This window comes from Saccopteryx leptura, chromosome 13, assembly GCF_036850995.1.
Source record: "Saccopteryx leptura isolate mSacLep1 chromosome 13, mSacLep1_pri_phased_curated, whole genome shotgun sequence".
NCBI classification, from domain to species: domain Eukaryota; kingdom Metazoa; phylum Chordata; class Mammalia; order Chiroptera; family Emballonuridae; genus Saccopteryx; species Saccopteryx leptura.
The window spans coordinates 37,865,232-37,891,758 of NC_089515.1; the positions used below are offsets into that span (position 1 = coordinate 37,865,232).

The 26,527-nt window shown below is 55.4% G+C and overlaps 3 protein-coding genes across 4 annotated transcripts; 1 reads left to right on the forward strand and 2 right to left on the reverse strand.

Annotated features, from left to right (window-relative positions):
• Positions 1 to 620: 620 nt before the first annotated feature.
• Positions 621 to 2,947, reverse strand: RCCD1 (RCC1 domain containing 1). The gene is given in 7 exon segments (XM_066355014.1): positions 621 to 974; positions 977 to 990; positions 1,066 to 1,147; positions 1,150 to 1,293; positions 1,296 to 1,412; positions 1,498 to 1,603; positions 1,605 to 2,947. Coding segments are annotated over 7 exon segments (645 nt in total). The 5' UTR covers positions 1,674 to 2,947; the 3' UTR covers positions 621 to 861.
• A 1,171-nt stretch (positions 2,948 to 4,118) lies between these two features.
• UNC45A (unc-45 myosin chaperone A) lies at positions 4,119 to 19,731 on the reverse strand. Its single transcript, XM_066354992.1, has 20 exons — positions 19,614 to 19,731; positions 19,227 to 19,388; positions 18,328 to 18,364; positions 17,884 to 18,059; positions 13,299 to 13,391; positions 12,581 to 12,748; positions 11,427 to 11,595; positions 10,999 to 11,169; positions 10,248 to 10,419; positions 9,741 to 10,041; positions 8,862 to 8,956; positions 8,476 to 8,617; positions 7,993 to 8,133; positions 7,670 to 7,797; positions 7,418 to 7,484; positions 6,470 to 6,583; positions 6,125 to 6,240; positions 5,108 to 5,225; positions 4,848 to 5,003; positions 4,119 to 4,701 (listed from the first exon to the last, which is right to left on the reverse strand). Exons 1-20 carry the CDS (start codon positions 19,617 to 19,619, stop codon positions 4,444 to 4,446), a joined length of 2,790 nt encoding a protein of 929 aa, XP_066211089.1. The 5' UTR covers positions 19,620 to 19,731; the 3' UTR covers positions 4,119 to 4,443.
• Positions 19,732 to 23,196: 3,465 nt separating this feature from the next.
• HDDC3 (HD domain containing 3) lies at positions 23,197 to 24,831 on the forward strand. 2 transcript variants are annotated; one of them, XM_066355450.1, is made up of 4 exons: positions 23,197 to 23,342; positions 23,658 to 23,713; positions 23,823 to 24,063; positions 24,361 to 24,831. In XM_066355450.1, the coding sequence occupies exons 1-4, from the start codon at positions 23,231 to 23,233 to the stop codon at positions 24,489 to 24,491; spliced, it is 540 nt and encodes a 179-aa protein (XP_066211547.1). In that variant the 5' UTR covers positions 23,197 to 23,230; the 3' UTR covers positions 24,492 to 24,831. The 2 variants fall into 2 exon arrangements, with proteins under 2 accessions (XP_066211547.1, XP_066211548.1); XM_066355451.1 differs by having other exon boundaries at positions 23,823 to 24,106; positions 24,242 to 24,503.
• Positions 24,832 to 26,527: the final 1,696 nt, after the last annotated feature.

The following is a 26,527-nucleotide window of genomic DNA, read 5'->3' on the forward strand; positions in this document are numbered from 1 at the left end:
TTTCTCTCTCTCTTTTTTTTTTTTTTTTTTTTTTTGTATTTTTCTGAAGCTGGAAACGAGGAGAGACAGTCAGACAGACTCCCGCATGCGCCCGACCGGGATCCACCTGGCATGCCCACCAGGGGGCGATGCTCTGCCCCTCCCGGGCATCACTCTGTTGCGACCAGAGCCACTCTAGCGCCTGGGGCAGAGGCCAAGGAGCCATCCTCAGTGCCTGGGCCATCTTTGCTCCAATGGAGCCTCGGCTGCGGGAGGGGAAGAGAGAGACAGAGAGGAAGGAGGGGGGGTGGAGAAGCAAATGGGCACCTCTCCTGTGTGCCCTGGCCGGGAATCGAACCCGGGACTTCTGCATGCCAGGCCGACGCTCTACCACTGAGCCAACCGGCCAGGGCTTGATTGCTTTCTCATATGTGCTTGACTGTGGGCCTTCAGCAGACCGAGTAACCCCTTGCTCGAGCCAGAGACCTTGGGTCCAAGCTGGTGAGCTTTGCTCAAACCAGATGAGCCTGCGCTCAAGCTGGCGACCTCTGGGTCTCGAACCTGGCATCCCAGTCCGACGCTCTATCCACTGTGCCACCTCCCAGTCAGGCTCTCGGGAGTTTTATATAGAAAGACAGCCCTGGCTGGAGGCAGATGGACAGAGTAGTGAGACCAGTAACAAAATATAAGAACAGTCCAGGTGTGAGCGGGTGACAAAGGTAGCCGAGGGGCTCAACAGGGGAGAGGTATCCAGGAGTCGTGGGTGACTGAGCTGACAGATGCGGGATGAGCTTAGGGGGCCTGCCTACGCCCTGCACCAAAACTAGAAGAGGAGGAAGGTTTGGAGCCTACAAGACCCGAGCTTCTTTGGAGAAGAAACGGTCACTCACCACTCACACACACAGAGTGCCAGCCCCCGGCGGCCACGACAGCCACGGGCAGGCCTTGCAGCGCCTCCAGCAGCCTCAGCTCCAGCTCTGCCTCCAGAGTCCCTGGCCCAGCTGTCCATGCCTGAGCAAGGAACCCCTAGTCAGCTCCGGGCACATCGAGGGGTCTCCCCGGCCTTCCTTCCGTGGTCACACTCACCGGCCCGCGCCCCAGGCATACACCTGGCCCGCCCCGTCCAGCAGCAACGCGTGCTCTGTGCCCAGCTCCGGGGCCAGAGGCTGGGCGAGGAGCAGGGCAGCAGGGGCAGCGGCGCGGCCCGGGTCTCACCACCCGCTCCGCCTTCCCGCTTGGTCTCCACCGCCACGGTCTGGACCCAGAGGGGCTCCCCGCACAGCGCCAAGCTGGGCGCCCAGGCCTGCAGCTCGGCCCGGCCCCGGGTCCCCGCCCATCACGCAACACCACGAAGAGTGTCTCTGAGGCCCACAAGTCCCGGCAGCCGTCCGCCGCGCCGCCCGCCGAGCCCGACAGCTGCACCGGGCCAGCACCTGCGGGAGACGACAACGGGCTGAGCCGGAGGCAGGGACATGTGTCCAGGGACAGGCTGAAAGTGGGAAGGAGGGGGACGCTCACGGCTGATAAATGCGGTGTAGCTCCAGCTGGAGCTCACGCTGCATATGTCCCCGCCTTTGTCCGGCGAGCACAGCAGCCGGGGGCTGTGGACCTGGTGCCCGCCGGCCGTCGGAGCCAAGCGCCTGCCCAAAGCCACAGAAACTGAAGCCAAACCGCCCAGGGCGCTCCTCGACCATGCCCTGGCAGCGCCCTCTGCTGGCCGCCACTGGGCTGGAATGGGCCTGGAACCTGAGATTTTGCAGGTGGCCCCTTCGCGGACACTGCAGCTGCCTGACCTGTAAGATAAGGAGAGTGCCACCTTCTAACCACGGAGACGGACAATAGCCATTCCACAGCGTTCACTGAACAGGAGCCTTATCTAAAGTCCTGCGCGATTTAGGAGGACTCCGAGCTGTTTAGAGTAGGGCAATTTCCTTGTCCTTTTTGACTTGGCAAGCTCAGTGATTCACGATATGAGCAGGAGGGATTTAAGCACCCTCTTCTTCAGGCATTGAACTACGGTCTGAGCTTCACAGGCTGGCACCTACCATCATAGGCACACCGTACTAGCTAATTACATCCAGTACTTCAAGTTGATCAATACGACTATGGGTACATATTGAGTTTTCGGGGATATGTATAAGCACAGTTTCACCAGAACCCCACCTGGTAATTTATTCATCCCACACGTATTGACTGATCCTCTACTTTGGGCAGAAGAGGGGGGCTTTCCGCCCCACGGAGCTCACACATCAACGGGGAGACAGAGGCAGTCAGTCTAGTGGTCACTCAACGCGCTTCCTCAGCACAGCATGTGCACCTTGGCCAAAATTTTACAGGTATTTTCAAGCCTTTGAAGTCAAATCCTGGACCTCTCTTGAAATCAAAGCTCCTTGATTCCCATGTTCCTAACCTCTTCAGTGTCCAATCCCAACTCAAGGAGGCCTTTGACTTGGAGCTTGACGCTGTGCCCTCCGGCCGCTCAGGCAGCTCCTTCCAATGGGCAATCTCTAAGGTGGAAAGGAAGGGGCGCAGAGCGGCGGCCCAGGAAGGAGTCGCCAGCACTGGACCTGGCTGCCCCCCGCCAGGGGAAAAGGCTGGTAGGCCCGCGACTTGGGTGAGGCACCTATTGGCTGCCAGGCCGCCCTGGGCCCAATCGCCTGCGAGGGCGCTGCTCACCTTGGTACTTCCGAGTCCCTGCTGTGGCCTGTCCAGTCAAAGCTCTAGCGAGCCGGTCCGGATGTCTACGCTGTGCCACTGCGGCCTCGGGTGCTAAGTAGATGGACCTCCGATGGGAGTGGTGGACTCCCGGCAGAGGGGGACGAGATGGTCCCAGCCCCCGCAGGTCTCCGTGGATTAGAGGGGGACACTCCTAAGGAGTCTAGACAAAGCGTAATGCGCAGGGACCCCGCCGTGAGGTACTACCAGCCAAGCGGAGTCTCACTCACTCACTTGCAGGACCCCAGCAGAAAGGAAGCAGCAGCACTAGGCAGGCAGTGGTCTTACCTCCCATTGGCTCAAAAACTGTCATCTGGCCTGACCAGGTGGTGGCGCAGTGGATAGAGCGTCAGACTGGGATGCGGAAGGACCCAGGTTCGAGACCCTGAGGTCGCCAGCTTGAGCGCGGGCTCATCTGGCTTGAGCAAAGAGCTCACCAGCTTAGACCCAAGGTTGCTGGCTCCAGCAGGGGGTTACTCGGTCTGCTGAAGGCCCGCGGTCAAGGCACATGTGAGAAAGCAATCAATGAACAACTCAGAAGTCATAACGCGCAACGAGAAACTGATGATTGATGCTTCTCATCTCTCTCCGTTCCTGTCTGTCTGTCCCTGTCTATCTCTGACTCTGTAAAAAACAAACAAAAAACTGTCATCTATGCCTTTGAGCCAATGAGCTCCACCGGGCTTGGCCCGCAAGTGGAAGTGGCTGGCGGTGGAGCCCAGTCTTCAGCCCACCCCACTCAGGTACCCGCAGGAGGAGCGGCCCGGTGGACCCACCCACCCCGAATCCCAACACCGCCTGAGCGTCACTGACAACTCTGGATACAGATACAAATATTTAAAAACCAGCATCTGGGAGCCTATACTCTAAACCAGGGGGAGTCAGCCTTTTATACCTACCGCCCACTTTTGTATCTCTGTTAGCAGTAAAATTTTCTAACCGCCCACCAGTTCCACAGTAATGGTGATTTATAAAGTAGGGAAGTAACTTTACTTTATAAAATTTATAAAGCAGAGTGACAGCAAATTAAAGCATATAATAATAATTACTTACCAAGTACTTGATGTCGGATTTCACTAAGTTTGGCATAATAAATCTTTATAAAACAACTTACTATAGTTAAATCTATCTTTTTATTTATACTTTGGTTGCTCGGCTACCACCCACCATGAAAGCTGGAACGCCCACTAGTGGGCGGTAGGGACCAGGTTGACTACCACTGGTCTAAACCCACTGAGCCTCCAACGGGATTAAGCCGCAACTTGGCAGCACAGGGTGGGGAATCCATGGGATTCCTTTGTAGACCTGGCTCCTCTTGTGTATTCAACAGGCCAGTTCCTGCTCCAGAGAATGGCCTACAGCCAGCCCTCCCGCAGGCCACAGACACGGCACACATTTGAATTCAGCACTTTTATTACAGGATCTGGGGCAGTCCTGCTTGCAGGTGTCGATGATGCTCACTGCTGGTGAGGCTGCTGTATGTGCTCTTCCCAATGTTGAAAACATCGGGCTGAGTTAGGAGGTGCCTTCCCCTTTCCCAGGCGTCTACAGTAGTACAGGAAAAGCCTTGCTGCGTGAGGCTGGAGGCAGTGCCGGCAGAGCAGGGCTGTAATGAGCGTGGCCCCTGACACAGGACAGGACATCAAAGGGCAACTACGGAGGAGAGGCCAGAGTGCTCAGTACAATCGGCCAGAGCTGCACATCCTCGTTCCCTGGGCTGCGATGCGCAGTGTGTGCATGAGAAACCCCTCACTCTCCATCCTGGTTGGGTTTGATGAGCCCGTATTCCACCGCTTTGCCCAGGCAAGCCGCAGCGGCCTTTGTGACAGGGCCCCGCTGGCCCTTCGCCAGCACGGACAGGATCTCCAGCACCTCGCTCTCCATCAGGCTGCTGGCAGTCTCCCGTGAGGCCTCCACCATGTTCAGCACCACCACGGCGCCCCGGTGCTGCAGCTCCTGGTTGGGGCTCAGAAGCAGAGCCTGCAGGATCTCTAGCCAGTGTGTGGTCTGTAGGAAACGAGAGTAGGACCACCCAGCAACAAGCTGAATCCCTGGCAGGGGCCACATGCACCCGCCCTGGACTTTCCCCACCAACCACTACCATGCTGGGGGGTCCGAGCCCCTCCCCTCCCCCACAGAGAAGGGGCACTGACCACTTGCGGGATGCGGCTGCACAGAGAAGGCCGCATGGAGGTGAGCATGGCCAGGCCCCCGGCGGCCGCCCGCCGCAGCATCTCGTCGTCCTCCCCACTGTACAGCACCAGCAGCTTCAGCCGGTCATTACCCTCGGCTTCAAAGAGGTCCTGTACCTGCGGCCAGGTGAGGGGGGAGACCAAGTCAGCCGGGGCTAAGCCCACCCAGGGCCGGGCACTTCTGCACGCCTGCCCATATGACTGCCTGACTCAGCCCTCACCTCCTTGCTCATAGCCAGGTTACACATGCACTCTGTGGCTGCCCGGCGGATCAGCTCATGGTCCTCGAACATGTAGCCCTCAATCATGGGCACAGCCTTCTCCTTTAGGATCTTCTGCCTGCAGAGCCAAGGGGAGAAGAGCGGGCGCCATCAGAGCCTCCACCACTGGGTCCCCATACAAGCCAGCCCTAGGCAGTGTCCCTGGGCAATGGATTTCCCTGAGCAATGTCCAAAGGCCGTCCTGCACTAGGTGTGAACTGCACTGGTTTCCAGCCTTCCAACCAGGGCCTAGGAGATGACATAAAACCATGCACAACACTCTGAACTAGAAGTTAGGAGATGAGGGTGGCGGTGACGGTGATGCTAACACGGGCCATTTGAGCACTTACTCTGACCCAGCACTTAGACTGACTTCATCCTCCCCACGGCCCCATGCTGAAGGTGCAGGTGGCACTATCAAGACTACTTTGCAGAAGAGGAAACTGAGGCTGAGAAGTAAGTCTGTAGCCAAAGTCACAATTAGCAGTAACAGCTAATATGTACTAATTGGCCACATTGCTGGTAGACAGGTGCCTTCATAGTACTTTTACAGATATAGTGTTCACAAAAATTAGGGGATATTTTATCACTTCATATTTATTTTGAAATATTCCCTAATTTTTGTGAGCAGTGTATTTCCTTGTTTAGTTCTCCTCACCACGATTTCATGAGGTAGGTACTATATCCATCCCACTTCACAGAGAGAAAAACTGAGGCATGGAGAGATTCAGTAACTCACTTGAGGTTGGACACTAGTAACCAGAGAAGCCAGGATTCGAACCCAGGCAGTTCTACTCCAACACCTGCACTGTTATGGCCAAGTGCCTTGTTCTCATGGAACGGTCCCCTCAACTGAATGATACAGAAGAGACTCAAATAGAGCAATGACCAAAGAGTGCTTTCCAAACTGTGAAGTACTTCACTGGGGATAATTTACACTGATACCCCGCCCAGAACTCATATCCCAAAGAGCATTACCGGAGCCTCTCACTGATCCCCGCCAGGTTCGTCAGAGCCATGAGCGCCTCGAAGTTCTGCAGGCCTGAGCAGTTGAGGTGCAACAGGGAGACAAGGGGCCGGACCACCTCATAGATCTGCGATACGCACCCCACCTGTCAGGGCTACACGCCCTGGCCCCCGCCAGCCCCATTGACCTGCAGGTGGCAGTCTACCCCAGCTGAAGGCTGCCCTCCCCATCCCGGGGCTCAGCAAAGCTGCCAATTCCTGCTGATCCTACAGAGGAGCCACAGCCCAGGTCAGCGGCCTTCAGGGTCCAGTGAGGGGGTAGAGGCGAGGCCAGGGCTGGGGCAGGAAGACACGCACCCGCTCTCCAGGAAACGTCATCTCTGGGTTGGAGGTGATGGTGAGCTTGGCGAGAGCCTGGGCTGCCTTTGTCTGCCCCACGTCAGAGCCTTCCAGGGCCAGCGGGAGCAGAGCCTATGGGGACAAGCCCCTCGGTGATCAAGACGTGCCCAGGAGGGGAGGGCCCAAGCTGTCTGGCCCTGATCCCCGGACAGTGCCTCTCCCCCTTCCCTCTCTCCCCAGGTTTGCAGACAAGTGGGTTTCAGACCATACCCACCTGTCTGTGGTTTCCCATTAAGCTACCCAAACACTTCCTGACACCCCATTTATGGGCAAGACATGGGCTGCACTGGAGCTGGGGCTATGGAAGTCAATGACACAGGGAAAAGAGAGGAACTCTGGACCTTAACAAAGGCCCACCCCCTTCAGCATCACTCAGCAGGAAGACATTCCTCCTGGCTATTAATGTTTTTCTGTTCCACATCTAATACTAATCGCTGGTGAAGACGCCACTGAGTTGTTTTGTAAACCACCATGAAGAAGTCTGTCCAGGCCCTGGCCGGTTGGCTCAGCGGTAGAGCGTCGGCCTGGCGTGCGGGGGACCCGGGTTCGATTCCCGGCCAGGGCACATAGGAGAAGCGCCCATTTGCTTCTCCACCCCCCCCCCCTTCTTCCTCTCTGTCTCTCTCTTCCCCTCCCGCAGCCAAGGCTCCACTGGAGCAAAGATGGCCCGGGCGCTGGGGATGGCTCCTTGCCTCTGCCCCAGGCGCTAGAGTGGCTCTGGTCGCAACAGAGCGACACCCCGGAGGGGCAGAGCATCGCCCCCTGGTGGGCAGAGCGTCGCCCCTGGTGGGCGTGCCGGGTGGATCCCGGTCGGGCGCATGCGGGAGTCTGTCTGACTGTCTCTCCCCGTTTCCACCTTCAGAAAAATACAAAAAAAAAAAAAAAGAAGTCTGTCCACCAGCTCACCTTGCCCCCTCCCTGCGCAACCACAGTGCCGCGGTCCTCGGCCTCTTCCACCAAAGCCAGAAAGACCCTGCAAGGAGAAGGAGAAGGAGAAGGTGGTGGCAGCCCAGGGCTCTGGCCAGCAGCCACTCCACCTCCGCGCTCAGTGAAGGGAAGAAGCCAAGCAGTGGCCCCCCGCCCCGAGAGGCCCACAGAACCGGGCCCTGCTCCCTCTGGAGCCGCAGCTGCAGCGTGAAGCGAGTGCTGCGGGCGCACCTGGACAGGAGCTCCCGGCAGGAGTTTGTCAGCACAGGGCTGTCGGTCTTCACCATGCACGTCATGGCTGATACCACACCTGCTGCCAGCAGCTTCTTTACCCGTGCCCGCAGAAAACTTGGTTTGTCCTGGGGAAGGAGACAGCTTAGCACAGGGGCTTTAGCCCACTAGACAGGGAAAGGGGACTTTCCTCACAGCACACATTGATGAACACGAAAACAAAGGGACAGAAGCCCACTTACATGAAAGGCTTGTCTACAGTGGATGCAGATCACCATCCCAATGACACGGACATCCCCAAGCTGCTTCTAAAGGCCCCTCACCTTGGGGTGCTGCTCAGGCACGTGCTGCTTGGCATACTTGGCCAGCTCCACCATCTTGGGGTCCGGCTCCTCGTAGTCATAGCTGTTGGTACAGTTCACCAGCGCTGAGGCCACCGCGAACAGCACCGACCTCTCCTCGGACTGCCAAGAGCAGAGGGCCGTCAGCGAGTACCCCGGGGCAGAGCGGCACTGAAATCAATGCTGCCCAGGGCCCCATGTCCACCCTGCGCTGGACCACTCGGTCACCAGGATGCTTCTGGGGACATCCCCAGGCCCCAGCCTGGCCTCAGACTCTGGGAGCTCCCACACTTGACCCGCTGACTGCTCCAGAAAGCTCGTCCTTTCCAGCCCAACTGGTGCAGACCGGTATGTCCACGCCAGTGTGACTACTCGGCTACCAGCCCTCCCTCCCGGGGGCCACGAGAGCCCAGTGGCTCTAGTCCAAGACAGTGTCCCTGATGACAGCAGAGCCCACGGAACCACCTGGCTGAGCCGGAACAGGGCCTTCAGGGCGGCCTCATCTTCTACGAACTCCTCCTTCACGTCAGCATCAAAGGTGAGGTACGCCAGGCCCTCCACGGCCCAGCGCCGAGTGCCTGCGTCGATCTGGTCATTGCACAGCCACCTGGGGACGTGCAGGGCAGTGGACAACCGCCACATGGGAGTGAGAGGGGGCACTCCAGGACCAAAGGGGAAATGCCAGGGGCTTGGGCATCCCCTCGAAACAGGGAACGAGTTCACAGGGCAGGACCACGGTCTGCCTGGGGGAGAGCAGGGTGGTGAGGAGAGAGAGCCACCCTCCTCCTCGGTCCTCCTCTCCTGACGTCAAGCCAAGAGGTGGGGAGTCACAGCAATGCCAAATGACTCACTTTCGACACTGCTTGGCCAGTTTGAGAGTGGAGCCTTCAGCAAACTGCTTCATGCTGAAGTCAGTCCCTCCAGCCGAGCCGAGCTTACAGAGTCCCTGGAGGAAGAAGCAAGAACCAGCTGTTTGCCTCTGGGGACGGAGGCAGAGCTGGGCCCCACATACCTGGCATGGGCTCCCTCCCTGGCACTCTGCCAGGCTCTCCAGAGGCCGTGCACCCCCTGCTGGGCTGCCACCTAGAGCATCTGGCAGCAGAATGAGATACTGGGGTGGGCATGGGACAAAGTACCTGGTCAGAGACTGACATGATATATTGGCCACTGTGCTGCCCTGGGCTCCAAGCCATCCCAGTCTGTCCTGGGATCTGCTCTGTCCCTTCCCATGTCATACCAAATAAAGTCCTTTACAGGTGGAGCCAAGACGCATGCACAGAGAAGACGGGTATCTTAGCCAAGGTCAAGATCCTTACGGGATGAAGAAACCCAGGACTAAGTGCCCCAGGGGGACGACTAGCTTCCCCAAGGTGCATGCCCGCAGTAGGCGCATGGAGGCCAGATGGACCCCAAGCTACCAGTTCCTGGACCACCAGCCTTTCTGCCCTTCTGACCACCCTGGCCCAGCATGTCCTGCAAACGCCATCACCTCCCCCAGGGGCCAGCATGTGCAGCCTGCATTGTCAGGCGTCCTCTCTCAATAGGGCTCATCTCTCTGGCTTGACCCTGAGCCTTGTGGGAGGAGCCAGGGCCCTTGCCTCTGGCCCGGATAAGGCCCTGCACATCCCACATTTCCTCTTAGAGTGTGCCAGGGCAGCACCCTGGGACACCAGCCAGCCAGGGCCGCTGCTCCTCAGCCTGCATGCCAGGCCCAGGCCCGCCCATCTCACCACCAGCGCCCGGATGCGAATGCTGTCCTTCTCGCTGCGCTTGTACAGGTCCTTCAGCAGCGAGACGCCATTGGCTGTGATGAAGGAGGCCCGCTTGGCCTTGCCAGCCGCATGGATCAGGGCCTCCACAGCCACCAGCTGCTCCTCTTCCCGCTCAGAGGAACACAGAGCAATCACACTCTCCATGACACCACTCAGCTCCAGGGCCCGGTTGCCAGCATCACAGGGGCCTTGCAGGAGGCAGGACACCGTCTGGATGGCCCGCAACTTCCCGGCCAGCCCGTGGTCCTCAAACCAGCTCCTGAGGGCACAAGGCGACCGCTGACACACTAAGGCCAAAGGCCTGCCCCTTCCCTTCCACTGGTCAGACATCTATCCTGCTTGGGCAAGAACAGCAAGAGGAGTTGCCAATGGGAAGACTAGGCCTCCAAGAGGCTCTGCCCCTCCCCGAGGGGCTGGAACTCCTGCTGGCATCCTGGGCAGCAGGGGACGGGCCGCCTCACTTGCCTGATGTAGTTTTCACAGAGGCGGTGGAAATTCTCCCTCTCGGCATCACACTTCAGGTCATCGAAGAGCTTGCTGAGAAGGATGGAGGCGCTCATGCGGCTGTTTGCTGTCACCGTGAGCTCCCCAGGAGGCTCCTGCAGAGAGCCCCCCACCTCCAGGATCTTCTTCAAACCTGAAGAGACACCCTCCTTAGAAGCCCCAGCAGGCCAAGGGCAGAGGCTTCTGGGAGGGGCACAGGGAGGGAGGCCGGGCAGGGCAGGCTCAGAGCTGCCGGCTGCCGACGTAGGCAGCTGTGGGGTCAGGGAAGACCCTCAGAAGTGAGGTCTGGGCCCTGGTCGGTTGGCTCAGCGGTAGAGCGTCGGCCTGGCGTGCGGGGGACCCGGGTTCGATTCCCGGCCAGGGCACATAGGAGAAGCGCCCATTTGCTTCTCCACCCCCCCTTCTTCCTCTCTGTCTCTCTCTTCCCCTCCCGCAGCCAAGGCTCCATTGGAGCAAAGATGGCCCGGACGCTGGGGATGGCTCCTTGGCCTCTGCCCCAGGTGCTAGAGTGGCTCTGGTCGCGACAGAGCAACGCCCCGGAGGGGCAGAGCATCACCCCCTGGTGGGCAGAGCGTCGCCCCTGGTGGGCGTGCCGGGTGGATCCCGGTCGGGCGCATGCGGGAGTCTGTCTGACTGTCTATCCCCATTTCTAGCTTCAAAAAAATAAAATAAAATAAAATAAAATAAATAAAAATAAAACAGTACCACCTACCTTGGTCAATGACCCAGAGAGTGAGGCTGTTGTTGGGGTCCTTAAAAGACTTGCGGGGAACCACTTTAATCAGGAGGGTCAGGGCATTGTCTCGGCCTTGGCCCGAGACCCCCACCTCCGTCAGCAGCTCCAGGAGGTTACTGATGAGGACCTTCAGCTCCCGGGCAGGATCTGGCAAAAAGAGACATCAGTAGGTTCCACAGTGGCCCAGCCCTGTCTGACCTTTATAACTGCCCAAGAGCCAGAGAGACACAGAGCAGGGGACCTGCCTCATGAGCTCTGGGCTGGGATCCACCTTCCCCACAGGCACCCTGGCTGCTGGCAATCTAGAGTAAAATACTGTCACTAAGCCACATTCCTGAAAAGCCTGCACCTGGCTGGCTCAGCCCTTCCTGTTCCAGGGGGACCGCAGACCTGCTTCCACTCACCCACGATGAGGGAACCTTCTTTACCACGGAAGCCTTTCTTGACACCTTCCCTGAGGGCATCAAACATCACCTGCAGCAGGTGGCAGGCTGCCAGAGACACGGCCTGATTCTCCACACCCAGGATGGAGACCACTCGCCGAGTTCCCAGCACGCTCAAGGTCGCCACTGTCTGGGTGGGACAGAGGAGGACAGAGCCTCCGGTTGGTGGAGGGAAGCCGTAGAGATCCCTAACTGTGCACTGAGTGTGGCCAGAGGTTGAGTTTGGCCTAAAGAACATTCAGAGACTATTTCACAGTTCCACCCCTGATCTAGGAACTGGGGGTGCCTCTAAAAGCAACCGAGGGTCATGTCCCTGTCCCCTGGGTCCAGAGCAGGCCTGTTCTTGCCAAAGTGTCTGTGCTGGACACCCACAGTCTATGCAGAGAGTCATTTCACTATAAAGCCCCTCACATCTCTGCCTGACCTGTGGTGGCACAGTGGATAAAATGTCGACCTGGAATGCTGAGGTCGCTGGTTCAAAACCCTGGGCTTGCCTGGTCAAGGCACATATGGGAGTTGAAGCTTCCTGCTCCTCCCCCTGTTCTCTCTCTCTCTCTCTCTCTCTCTCTCATGGGAGTTGAAGCTTCCTGCTCCTCCCCCTGTTCTCTCTCTCTCTCTAATAAAAAATGAATAAATAAAATCTAAAAAAAATAAAAATAAAAAAATAAAGCCCTTCATATCTCATCTTGATGGTAAAGTGGGTGACATCACTGACCACATCGCTCGCCATGTGAGGACCCCCTCCTGGGAAAATGCCAGCTGGGTCGTCAGGGAAGGACAAGTGCCCTGTTCTCTGCAACAAGCTTGCTTTTCCCACATGGACAGGGCGTGAGTCAGTGAACAAGCACCTCCGTGAGCAGCTGCAGGAACGCCGAGGTCACACTCGGAGGCCCCCCTGAAAGCAAGTGCTCAGGTGTCAGTGGGGAGCTTTGCCCTTTTCCGGCCCCAGCTCATCTCAAATCATGTTGGTCTTTTGAGCTACTTTATTTTTTCCTCTCCTGTTACATGTCTCCTTGTACTCTGTGGTAAGTTCTTTTCGGAGTAGGTGAGGGGTAGAAGGGTGGATGGACAGATGGACCAAATAAGGCAGTAACTTGACCCTCCATCCCACCTACCCGTGATTGGTGCTCAGAACAAATGCCAACGAGCGTGCGCAGAGCCGCCAGCATCAGGTCGGGCTCTCCTGTCTCCAGCAGGCGCTGCAAGAGCTGGACCCCATTGCTCCGGAAGATCTTCTCAGCTCCCGCATCTTCCCTGGCCAGCACCACCAGGTTCTGGGAAGCCTGAGTCAAAGGAAGCACATGATAACATGGAACGAACACACACACACACACACACACACACACACACACACACACACACACGGCCAGGGCGCGCACGCGCGCGCACGGCCTCAAAGGAAGCACATGATAACATGGAACGAACACACACACACACACACACACACACACACAGCCAGGGGGCCTGGCTGAGTGACCCTCACTGAACTTCAGTGTTCTTCTTTGCAACTAGAAGGGAAAGCCTGCTCTCAGGATTGATGGTTAGAATGATGCATGGGGTCCCGAGTCCCTGGCAAAGATTAAAGGGCAGGGACAGTGTCTCAGTCGCCACTACACCCCTAACTTCTGGTACAGGGCCTGACCAACAGGTGCTCACACACTCGTAGCCCAGGCCCTCGGAGCCCCCATCCAGGCTGTGACCCCTGCTGCACGATCTGAGAAGCGCCAGGCCCAGGCCCACAGGGGCCTCTGAGGCCGCCATCGGCACCCAGGCAGGGCACTAGGGACAGGCAGCTCTGCTGGAAGGTCACTCGCACTCAGTCCAGGCCCTTACCTTCTGTTTCTTCTCAGTGCCTTTCTCTTGTGGGTCCAAGAGGATCTGAAACATCTGTTCCACCTTGGCATCTGTCGAAGACATGTACCGCACCTAGGACAACCCAACAAAGCGCGGAACGAATCACCACTTTTGGCCAGAGACAACACATTCCCTCTGTGTCCTCTCTGGCTCCTCCCAAGACCCGGCTCCTGTCCTTGGGAGGCACAGTCAGGATATCTGGGCTTAGCGCTAGACCGAGCTACCAGGGACAGGAAGAGACTCGCCCGGTAGCTTCTCCCGAACTTCCCACAGCTATTTTCCCCTCGCAGTGACCTCTTGCTTGGGCAACAGGGGTGGCACCCATTCTGAAGGCAGTGCCACTCAGAAAGGCAGGTACTGTGTTAGCCAAAGTAGTGCCTTCTCTGTTTCGGCAGCATTTATTTATTTATTTATGAGAAGAGACAGACAGAAAGAGACAGAGACAGGCAGACAGGAAGGGAGAGAGATAAAAAGCATCAACTCATAGTTGCGGCACCTTAGTTGTTCGTTGATTGCTTTCGCATATGTGCCTTGACCAGTTAGCCAGCAACCATGGGGTCATATCCATGCTCCCACGCTCAAGCTAGTGACCCCACGCTCAATCTGGTGAGCCTGTGTTCAAGCCAACAACCTCGGGGTTTCAAACCTGGGTCCTTGGCATCCCAGACTGATGCTCTATCCAGTGAGCCACCACCTGGTCAGGCTTGGCAGTATTTATTAAACTTCCTGCAAGGGAGCTGGCAGGTCATAAGGTAGTTGCTAACACTCCCTTTAGGTCAGGTATTGTCTTTGAGTTTTTAAAAATAATCTGAATGAGGCCCTGGCCGGTTGGCTCAGTGGTAGAGCGTCGGCCTGGCGTGCGGGGGACCCGGGTTCGATTCCCGGCCAGGGCACATAGGAGAAGCGCCCATTTGCTTCTCCACCCCCACCCCCTCCTTCCTCTCTGTCTCTCTCTTCCCCTCCCGCAGCCAAGGCTCCATTGGAGCAAAGATGGCCCGGGTGCTGAGGATGGCTCCTTGGCCTCTGCCCCAGGCGCTAGAGTGGCTCTGGTCGCTGGAGAGCAACGCCCTGGAGGGGCAGAGCATCGCCCCCTGGTGGGCAGAGCGTCGCCCCTGGTGGGCATGCCAGGTGGATCCCGGTCGGGCGCATGCGGGAGTCTGTCTGACTGTCTCTCCCTGTTTCCAGCTTCAGAAGAAAAGAAAAAAAAAATCTGAATGATAAAGATCATACCAGGCTTTCTTCCTTCCCACAGTCTTGGGGCACAAGTCTAACGTGTGCTGCACCCCCCTTCTCTTCTTGCACCCATGGCAGAGAAGTTAATTTTCAAGCATATGTGCCACACAAACAATGCCGCTTCATTTTTTAAAAAATTAACAGATAGGCCCTGGCCGGTTGGCTCAGTGGTAGAGTGTCGGCCTGGCGTGCAGGAGTCCCGGGTTCAATTCCCGGCCAGGGCACACAGGAGAAGTGCCCATCTGCTTCTCCACCCCTCCCCCTCTCCTTCCTCTCTGTCTCTCTCTTCCCCTCCCGCAGCCAAGGCTCCATTGGAGCAAAGGTGGCCCGGGCGCTGAGAATGGCTCTATGGCCTCTGCCTCAGGCACTAGAATGGCTCAGGTTGCAACAGAGCAACGCCCCAGATGAGCAGAGCATCGCCCCCTGGTGGGCATGCCAGGTGGATCCGGGTTGGGCGTATGCGGGAGTCTGTCTGACTGCCTCCCCGTTTCCAACTTCAGAAAAATACAAAAAAAAAAAAAAAAAAAAAAAACTAAGCTAAAAAATTAACAGATAAGCCTGACCTGTGATGGTGCAGTGGATAAAGCGTCAACCTAGAATGCTGAGGTTGCTGGTTCGAAATCCCAGGCTTGCCTGGTCAAGGCACATATGAGAAGCAACTACAAGTTGATGCTTCCTGCTCCTCCCCTGCCTCTCTCTCTCTCCTCTCTCTAAAAATTAATAAATACAATCGTTAAAAATAATGGAAAGGCCCTGGCCGGTTGGCTCAGAGGTGGAGCGTCGGCCTAGTGTGCGGAGGATCCGGGTTCGATTCCCGGCCAGGGCACACAGGAGAAGCGCCCATTTGCTTCTCCACCCCTCCGCCGCGCCTTCCTCTCTGTCTCTCTCTTCCCCTCCCGCAGCCAAGGCTCCATTGGAGCAGAGATGGCCCGGGCGCTGGGGATGGCTTTGTGGCCTCTGCCTCAGGCGCTAGAGTGGCTCTGGTTGCAACATGGCGACGCCCAGGATGGGCAGAGCATTGCCCCCTGGTGGGCAGAGCGTCGCCCCTGGTGGGCGTGCCGGGTGGATCCCGGTCGGGCGCATGCGGGAGTCTGTCTGACTGTCTCTCCCCGATTCCAGCTTCAGAAAAATGCAAAAAAATAAAAAAAATAATAATGGAAAGATAAAGCCATGTCTCCTTTGAAAAATCCCCTCATCCCATTCCTTTCCCCAGGAGTCATACTATTATCTTTTTATTTTTTTAAAGAGTACTTTTTTTTTTTTTTTTTATTTACAGAGAGAGCAAGAGTCAGAGAGAAGGATAGATAGGGACAGACAGACAGGAACGCAGAGAGATGGAAAGCATCAATTATCAGTTTTTTGTTGTGGCACTTTAGTTGTTCACTGATTACTTTCTCATATGTGCCTTGACCGTGGGGCTACAGCAGACCAAGTAACCCCTTGCTCAAGCCAGCAACCTTGGGTCCAAGCTGGTGAGCTTTGCTCAAACAAGATGAGCCTGAGCCCTGGCCAGTTGGCTCAGTGGTAGAGCATCGGCCTGGCGTGCAGAAGTCCCGGGTTCGATTCCCGGCCAGGGCACATAGGAGAAGCGCCCATCTGCTTCTCCACCCCTCCCCCCCTCCTTCCTCTCTGTCTCTCTTCCCCTCCTGCAGCGAGGCTCCACTGGAGCAAAGATGGCCCAGGCGCTGGGGATGGCTCCTTGGCCTCTGCCCCAGGCGCTAGAGTGGCTCTGGTCTCAACAGAGCGACGCCCCGGAGGGGCAGAGCACCACCCCCTGGTGGGCAGAGCGTCGCCCCCTGGTGGGCGTGCCGGGTGGATCCCGGTCGGGCGCATGCGGGAGTCTGTCTGACTGTCTCTCCCCATTTCTAGCTTCAGAAAAATACAAAAAAAAAAAAAGATGAGCCTGCGCTTAAGCTGGTGACCTCGGGGTCTCGAACCTGGGTCCTCCGTGTCCCAGCCTGACGGTCCATCCACTGCGCCACCGCCTGGTCAGGCACTATTATCATCTTGATGTGTATCTTTTAAAATCTTTTTCTTCATATTTACATACTCAAGTGTACACACAGAAAAAACATGAAACTGTCCTGGGTGTATGTAGGGGAATCATTTTAACATAAATGACAGCATACTAAATGTTTTATTGTATAGTTTGCTTTTTTTCATTTAACAAGCATCAGCTTTCCGTGTCTGTGCATGTGGATCTACATGCTCTCTGTAACTACAACATAGGAACCTGTAGTAAGGACATCGCCTAGTTTATTCAGCCATTCCCCTACAGCTGGGCATTTAGGCAAGTTCTAATTTTTCATTAAGACAAGACTGAAATTCACACACGTGCCTGCTTGTGTACATGAGTAAGACTTCTTTAGGGAGACAAGCAAACCTAATGAATCACGGCCTATGCTCATTTATAATTTTAAGAGATATGCTACGCAGTGTTTTTCAATCGCCAGTCTGTGAACAGGTCCACCGGAAATTTTACACCAGTCTGTGAAAGTTAACCACCCTGCTGGTGTATGCAGATTATAGACCCAGTGATCTCAGTCAAATTCACTTATGTTCACAGTGATTTCTGCTTTAGCAGTCCCCTAAATAATTTGCCTATCTTCACAGATCCCCAAGTGTAAAAAGGTTGAAAATTGTTATGCTAAAGTACCATCCAGCCTGACCAGGCGGTGGCGCAGTGGATAGAGCGTCGGACTGGGATGCGAAGACCCAGGTTCAAGACCCCGAGGTCGCCAGCTTGAGCGAGGGCTCATCTGGTTTGAGCAAAAAGCTCACCAGCTTGAGCCCAACGTCGCTGGCTCAAGCAAAGGGGTTACTGAAGGCCCGCGGTCAAGGCACATTAAAAACAAAAACAAAAACAAAAAAAACCCTGGGCTTGCCTGGTCAAGACACATATGGGAGTTGATGCTTTTTGCTCCTCCCCCCTTCTCTCTCTCTCTCTCCTCTCTATAATGAATAAATAAAATCTTTAAAAAAAAAAAAGTACCATCCAAGGAGCTGTGCCTACTTATACCCGCTCCAGCAGCCATGAGCAGGCCCATGCCCCCCGCCTCAAGTTTACCTGGTAAGTAAGTGTCCACCTCCATCCTAGCAAAGTGTACAAACTTTAAATGTTTGCCAAACAGATCACCAAAAAAAAAGTGCCTTGCCGTTATTTTAGTCTGCTCCTCCTACCTGCAGGCAAGGCTGAGCATCATTCTGTAAGCTCCTGTGCTGTCAATATCTCCTCTTTGCAGGACCGTGTTTACACTGCTGACCCAGATCCATTTACCAGTGTCCCTCTGCCACCAGTCAATGCCATGCTCTCTCTCTGTCACTCACACACCTTCTCCTGAATCTGGCCCCCGATGTTGCGCAGGGCGTCCTGGAAAACTTTGTTCTTGGGCTCCAGGCTCACACATCTCTTCAGGTCCAGGACAGCCTGGTCAAGGCGGCCCAGCTTCTCCAGGGCTTGGCTCCGCCGGTAGAGTGCTTTGACATCCCCGCCGTCCTTTTCAATGGCTGAGCACAAACGGGAGCTCTGTCAGCACACATGAGGCCACCATCTCCAGGCAAGAGCAGTAGGGAAAGATCTTGAGGGCCAGAGGAAGGTGGGGGGACGCATGTGGGGCTCAGTACTTCAGCCTCAGAAAAGGTGAGGGTAGCTGCAGAAAAGGAAATGCCCAAGGATGTGGGAAAGAAGACAGATGTGTCTCACAAGGAAAGGAAGAGAATGTGACAATGAAGTGGTCCCAGAAGCCCCACAGCTCCACACAGGGCACATTCCTACCTTTGGATGCCTCTGTTTCTGCTTTGTTGTAATCTTCCTGTAAAAGAAAAGCCGGCCTTGGCTGGTTTGCTCAGTGGATAAAGCCTCGGCCCTGTGGGCGGAGATCGGAGTTCATCCCCGGTCAGGGCACACAGGGGAAATGGCCCTCTGCTTCTCTTTCCCTCCCTTTCCCCCTTCTCTCTCCCTTTTCCTCTTGCAGACAGTGGCTCAACTGGTTCAAATGTTGGACCCAGACAAGAGTTGCTGGGTGGATCCCAATGGGGGTGCATGGGGAGTCTCTCTCACCTCCTCTCACTTAAAAAAAAAATTTTTTTTTAATTTAAAAAAGAAAAGCCAGGCCCTGGCCAGTTGGCTCAGTGGTAGAGCGTAGGCCTGGCGTGCGGGAATCCCAGGTTCGATTCCTGGCCAGGGCACACAGGAGAAGCGCCCATCTGCTTCTCCACCCCTCCCCCTCTCCTTCCTCTCTGTCTCTCTCTTCCCCTCCCGCAGCCAAGGCTCCATTGGAGCAAAGTTGGCCCGGGCACTGAGGATGACTCTGTGGCCTCTGCCTCAGGCGCTAGAATGGCTCTGATTGCGGCAGAGCATCGCCCCTGGTGGGCGTGCCGGGTGGATCCGGGTTGGGCGTATGCGGGAGTCTGTCTGACTGCCTTCCCGTTTCCAACCTCAGAAAAATACAAAAAAAAAAAAAGCCAGCCTGGCTGTTCATCTCCTTTTTAGGGCACTAATTGGGCAGCAGGGTTGTTCTCCAGAATCACCAGTCCCCTACCACCCGGAGGCCCGAAAGGCATCCCACAGGTGTGGGTGGCCAGAGAAGGTGAATGTGCAGCCAGGTCCCACGCAGTGGCGAGATGGGCAAACCCAGCCCGGCAGGCCACGGGAAGAGCAGCAAGCTCCCTCACCAGCTTGAGGTGGCAGGCGGCCCGGTTCCGGTGCAGAATGGCCTGGTCTTGGGGAGTCGCGCCCAGACCCAGGGCCTGGGTGTAGGCCGTCAGGGCGCCCTCGTAATCCCCACATTTGAACAGCTCGTTGCCATCCTCCCGCAGCTGCTGCACGGAGCTGGCCTGTGGAGGGAAGCGGTGCAGACGTCGGAGGTGGGCGGAGGGCAGAGCCCGGGAGCTACGGGGAAAGGAGCTGGGGGTCGGGGACCTGCCCCACGGAGGGCCAACACTGGGGGAGAAGGAGGCCCAGGATGGTCAGAGCAGGTGCGAAGTGGTGACGGCGCAGGGGGATAAGAACTACCCCGGGATGGTGGGCCGGGTTTGGGTTAGGGTTAGTGGACCACTCACAGCCATCGCGGAAAGGACGCCCCGGACGAGCGCAAGCGCAGTCTCTGCAGCAAGCTGCTCCCAACTCCAGAATCCGCCCTGGGCTGCCTCGCCCTAGTCCCGCGTCGGGGGCGGGGCCCACGCGCGCTTGCGCCAGGTCGGGGCGGGGCGCGGCGGGGCGGGGCGCTCGGCCGGTCCGCAGGCGCAGAGAAGCTTCTGGCGCGCCTAGTCTGTTCCCACTGAGACCTGCAGGGGGCGCGCGGCGGAAGACCCAGAAGGAGACCCGCAGCATCCCAAGCCCGGGCCTCAACCGCTGCAGAAGTGCACGAGGTCTGCGATCAACCAGGGTCACGAGCAGCAGCCTGTAGAGGCCCAGCACAGGAGGGGCCCGGGCCTCTGTGGGAGAGGGAACAGTATCAGGACTGGCTCTCACTAGTGCAACCTATGGGTAACAGAGCCCCTGAAAGTCCAGAGAAAGCTCGGGGCTCCTCCCCGGAAAAATGCAGAATTTGTAAACACAAACAGAGGAGCTGGCAGGTACCTTTAAGCCACCCATGTAAAGATTCAGGATTGTAAACCCCATCTATAATGTATGTGTAATCCACAGAGTACCGGATCCTGTCAGTCTTGACACTCTTCCCACAACGCATGCACAGCTCCCCGTTACCCACTTTCACAGTCCCCGAACTTTTCTTTCACCAAATTGTTTGTAATGAGGTATTTACATGATTTTCTGTTTGAGGTCTGTCTCTCCACTAGTCTGTAAGCTTCAAGTCTCCCACCCCGGAATTTAAGAACAGAGTTTCAGATCCTGAAACTCCCTGGCAGTGTTCCTGTGGCTTTGGACCTGGAGTTCTCACCTGAGGATGGGCTGACGCTGAAAACAGAGGTTGACCTGGAGTAGGCCCTCAAATTCAGCCCGGGTCCCATCAAGAGCCCCTTGTAGCCTGCAGGTGGCAGCAGTAGGCTTCCTCTAGAACATTAGATAGCCGAGGACCAAAGAAACCAGGGTAGTGGTGGCCAATGGCATCCCGGGTGCTTTGGCACAAGTGAGGGTGCTGAAGGGACAGGGGAGCTGGAGACAGGCAGAAATGATCTGTCTACACCCTAATCCAACCCTGTAGAGAGTGAAAAGAGTCCAGATCCAGCTGAGAGAGTAGGGGACCTGAAGGGGGATGGGGGTGGAGAGTAGGAGACTGCTGTACCTGAGAGAGAGGTTGGCTGGGCAAGGGTCATCCAGCTGACGGGTAGCAGTAGCCCCACGGACAGCCTCTTCTGTAAGCCCCTGAGAGGTCACCACCTCTGCCCTGGTCTTAGGAACCCCAACATCTCTTACTAAGCCATGGCTGCAGACAATAAGAAAATAACAATCAATGCCCCAATACCCTTGGGCACTACGAGCACAGACCTGAAGCTTCTCTGTCACTAGAAAGAGTTGGAAATGACTGAGTTCCACCCTGGCTGGGTAGCTCACTTGGTTAGAGCATCATCCCAGTACCCCAAGGTTATGGGTTCCATCCCCAGACAAGGCACATACAAGAATAAACCAATGGCCTCACCAGTGGTGGTACAGTAGATAAAGCATTGACCTTGAATGCTGAGGTCACTAGTTTGAAGCCCCACCTGGTCAAGACACCTACATGAAGCAACCACTAGTTGATGCTTCCTGCTCCTCCCCCTCCCCTTCTTCTCTCCTCTTCTTTCTCTGAAATCAATAAATAAATTTTTTAAGAAAAAAAATCAACCAATGAGTGCATAAATAAGTGGGACAAAGTGTTTCTCTCTCTCTCTTCCTCTCTCTCTAAAATTAATTTAAACATTTTTAAGAAAAGTGATTGAGTTTCTATCTTTTGCTGAAAAATTTGGGGACTGTGGCTCCAAGCTGCCTAACATTTTCTGAGCTGTAGGGTAAAGGCTCAGAAGACTAAAGGGCAGAATTTAGGGGTAAGAAGTTGAGTCATTAGCCTAAAGAACAGATAAGCACTTCCAGCCAGATAGGTTTCTCTCCACCCACTTTCAGGCTTCTGTTAGAACCCTGGGAATTCTGACTGTTCCATTTCAGGCCCCAGAGGCCTCAGTTCAAGTGTTTGGAACTTCTCATGGCAACCACCAGGAGGAGCTGAAAACCAAAGGTTAGTCCTTTCAATGACTTTTTCCCTTGAGCAGAGGCGGATTAAGGTCGGTTGAGACCCCCGGCACAGAAGAAAATACTAGACCCCTTAAAAAAGAGAGAGAGAGGGAAAATGAAAATACATGTTAACCATATTTTTAAATAAATAAAAAATATGTACTATTTATTAATGTTAAAATTGCACATATGAAACCAAATTTGGTATCATTAGAAAAAAGTGTAGGCCTGACCTGTGGTGGCGCAGTGGATAAAGCGTCGACCTGGAAATGCTGAGGTCGCCGGTTCGAAACCCTGGGCTTGCCTGGTCAAGGCACATATGGGAGTTGATGCTTCCAGCTCCTCCCCTCTTCTCTCTCTCTGTCTCTCCCTCTCCTCTCTAAAATGAATAAAAATTAAAAAAAAGAAAAGAAAAAAGTGTAAAGTTGGGGTTTTTGTGGGGCCTTTCAGAAGTCGGGGCCCAGGTGCGCACCCAGTGCGCCCTCCATTAAATCCACCTCTGCCCTGAGCCCTCATCTGCCCCGGCTACCAGCCAAAGCTCAAAAGTTCCTGTCTGGTTGGAGTTTACTTAGCAACTAGCTGATCCCATGTCACAGGGAAAGCTCTTCCAGGTTCTCCAAGTGCTCTTAGCCCTGAGACCTCATAGCTGCTGTTCCCCGAGAAGGACGGGGGCTGCCCGCCAACAGTGTTAAGTGTTATTCTAGTGCCTTACCTGAGGCTCGACAGCATCATGCTCACAGAATAGCAGTGGTAACACACATCACCCTGGAGTCCACAGCAGGTACCTGAAGCAGGAATGCCTGCAAAATTTTATAGAGTACTTTGAGAATCTTCAGAGCATTGACAGGTTGAAAATTGTCTTTTCATGGGGGGAGAAGTCCCTCCTGGGAGAAACTGGTTCTGACCTTGAGGCTAGGTGAACTGCCCTTCCACATTGTTATCAGTCACCTATGCCTTCCTGCCCTGGACTTGGCTCACTGTGAAGCCATTGTTGGTGGGTTTTTTTTTGTTTTTTGTTTGTTTGTTTGTTTGTGTTTTAAGTGAGAGGAGGGGAGATAGTGAGACAGACTCCTGTATGCTACTGGGAATCCACTGGGCAACCCCTGTCTGGGGCTGATGCCAATACTCAACCAGCTAAAGCCAAGAGCTAAAAAGAGAGACAGAAGGGGGAGAAGGGGAAAGAGAAGCAGATGGTCGCCTCTCGTGTGTTCTGACCAGGTATCGAATCTGGATGTCACGCGGGGCCAAAGCTCTATCCACTAAGCCAACCAGCCAGGGCCACCACTTTATTTTTTCTCTGTCTTGCTCCTCCCTACATACTGTGGACTCTTCTTGCGCCCCCAGCAGAGCGCACTGAACTAGATAGAAGCTGCCACACACACCAGGACCGCCCCCTCAAGAGGAACCCGTCTCTACAATCCTGGTACCTCCGCGGTGCCAGGGGGCGCTGTGGAGCTCAGCCCGGGCTTCCTGGACACTCTGGACCCCAGTCGCCCGCCCCAACCGCGCGATGGGTTCCGAGGCGGCGCAGCTGCTGGAGGCTGCCGACTTCGCGGCTCGCAAACACCGACAGCAGCGGCGGAAGGACCCCGAAGGGACCCCTTACATCAATCACCCCATCGGTGGGCGCGCAGCCCAGGGAGCAACCGCAGCGGTGTCGGGGGGAGGTGGGGCATGTACCTGATTGAGCACCTACTGTGCACCAAGCTTTGTGCCAGGCGTTGGTGTTTAAACCTCAAACAATCCGGGCGATGGGCATGACTGTTCTCTGTGTACAGTTAATACCCAAAGAAAGTAAAGGAGTTGCCCGAGGTCACCCAGTTAATGAAAGGCCACATTTGGCTCTACAAAACCCAGAAAACGCGGGCCTAGGACACCCCCCCACCCCACGGCACCCTCCGCCTCTCCAGGTCTTATTTCCTGCTTTGCCCCGTCAGGTGTGGCTCGGATCCTGACCCATGAGGCGGGAATCACTGACATTGTGGTGTTACAGGTAACTTTCCTACTCCTTTGACAGAAGGCTGGGGTGGGGGTTGGGACCCCATTCAGCTCTGGGCACGCCTCGGCTGGCGTCACAGGGCTGAATAGAAACCTGTCCCCAGGCAGCCCTGCTTCATGACACGGTGGAGGACACAGACACCACCCTGGATGAGGTGGAGCTGCACTTTGGGGCACAGGTGCGGAGTCTAGTGGAGGAGGTAACAGATGACAAGACTCTGCCCAAGCTGGAGAGAAAGAGGCTGCAGGTGGAGCACGCTCCCCACAGCAGCCCAGGGGCTAAACTAGTGAAGCTGGCGGACAAGCTGTACAATCTGAGGGACCTGAATCGCTGCACCCCAGAGGGTAGGATCCCCTACTTGCTCTGAGGGAAAGGGGAGGGTCCACCTTCTGAAGGCACAGATTGGTCAGTTCCCCTGAAAAAAGGCCTAGGTGTTCTGGTTAATTCCCCAAACAAATCCCACTGGACCACGCTGATCTGCTTTCATAGGGCAGAAATACTATAGCTGGGTTAAAGAGAAATTTTCAGAACATCATACCATCAAGAAGTCATCTTATGGTCCTGCACCAAGCCATCTAGGAAGTTAGCAAATTCCAGTGCTGTCCTGGACGATCGTGAGTTTTCTGTCCATTCACATACAGGATGGTCCGAACATCGAGTCCAGGAATACTTCCAGTGGGCAGCACAAGTGGTGAAAGGGCTTCAAGGAACAAACCAGCAGCTGGAAGAGGCTCTAAAGCAGCTGTTTAAGGAGCGGGGTTTGACATTCTAAGTGGTGTTTGGAGCCATCAGGTGACACGGACTCCAGCCCCCTCCAGGCCAGAGGGGACCCATTCTCCAGCCTTTCGGCGCCTTTTGAGCTCTCTCCATGGTTCGCTCAGCCCAGCGACCAAAATATTTTTTTCTGAGATCTCCTGCCAGCTAAGCTGAGCCTGAATTGTGGGAGTCAGACGCACCCCACCCATTTCTAATGCATTCACTGCCTTTCAGGCCTTAGGTCTGTTTGCCATTTTGCAAGGTGGGATCTCTGGCCCCTCAGGTACTTACTTAGTTTATATAAACATTAATTCATAGTCATTATGAAAAATAAAGAATTTTGGGTAAACATTTCAGTTGCTGCGGCTCCTTCTCCAGTCTCTGGAGTGGGGAACCGTAGGTGGGATACCTCCCCTGCCCCTGAAACAGGTCCCTAAGTTTGAGGGCCTCAACCTCTCTGAGCCTGGCTTCCTTATCAGTGAGGAAGGTTGTATAATCCTCAGCGTTATATTACGCGATGTCCTGAAGGAGACTGACAGATGCTCACAAAACAGTAATCGTCCTAGATTAAGTTGAACCGGGTGACATGTATTATGGCAAAGCCAAAGCTGTGCCACCGGCCTACTTGAAGCTCTTGCTGAACACGGGAGATCCCCCACCAGCAACATGATAGGCCAGGTGGGGAACTTTACCCACATACACACACGCGCGCACACCCCCACCGGGGTCGTCACCTTAACACCTTGCAGAATTTTTTGGTTGCTAAGCCACCGGGACTTCCGGGTAGCTCCGGAAGTGGTCCCGCCCACGCAGCCCGGCGGTAGGCGGGGCCTGGGAAGGCGGTGGCGTTGTGTGTGGCTTCCGTGGGGGCGGGGTTCACCAGGTGATGGGTGTTTTGGTGGTCCCTGCAAACCCGCTGAGGTTTATTAGCCCCCACCCCTTGAAAAGGATACATCTGAAGAATGAAGAAATTGTTAGCTCAAACCTAACAATTCCAGGGAGAGGGAGCTGTTAGGAGGGAGGTAAGGGAGATGTTGAGGGGAATACGGGGAAGGGGGGATGCTTTTGGAGAGACACTAGAATCTATGTAAACACAACTAAATTAATTTTTAAAAAACCTGGGGATGCTTTTGGAGAGACACTAGAATCTATGTAAACACAATAAATTAATTTAAAAAAAAACCTGGGGATGCTTTTGGGGAGACACTAGAATCTATGTAAACACAATAAATTAATTTTTAAAAAAAACCCTAACAATTCCACTTCATTCTGGATCACCATGGTTTTTCACCCAAAAAAGGTCCAGTAAAGTTTCTGCAAGGAATAAAGGGCAACAAAAAACGTGATTTTAAAAGGAAAGGGAGCTCTCTCTGGGGAGCAGGCAGGTGCTTTTTTGCTCTTCCCTCTTCTTCCTCCACGAGCCTGCATCTAAACTCTAAGGGACCCCAGAGACTTGCAGCCAGGGAGCAGTGGACAGTGGCAGCTCATGCCAGGCTAACCCCCTGAACCTGTCTCCAAGGCCCCCTTTTCTCTGACGTCCCAGCGAGCCAAAGCAGCCCAGACTAGAGTCTCCTGTTGCTTCTGTCGTAAGCCCTTCCTTGTTTCACTGTCCCTAGCTATAGTGAACTCTCAAAATCAAACTAAAAAAGGAAATGAGTTTCAGAAATGTCCCAGATAAAGTTTAAAAGTTCAGTTAAGCCTCTTTTTTTTTTTTTTTTTGTATTTTTCTGAAGCTGGAAACGGGCAGAGACAGTCAGACAGACTCCCGCAGGCGCCCAACCGGGATCCAACCGGCACGCCCACCAGGGGGCGATGCTCTGCCCCTGCGGGGCGTCGCTCTGCCGCGACCAGAGCCACTCTAGCGCCTGGGGCAGAGGCCAAGGAGCCATCCCCAGCGCCCGGGCCATCCTTGCTCCAATGGAGCTTCGGCTGTGGGAGGGGAAGAGAGAGACAGAGAAGAAGGAGAGGGGGAGGGGTGGAGAAGCAGATGGGCGCCCCTCCTGTGTGCCCTGGCTGGGAATCGAACCCGGGACCTCTGCACGCCAGGCCGAT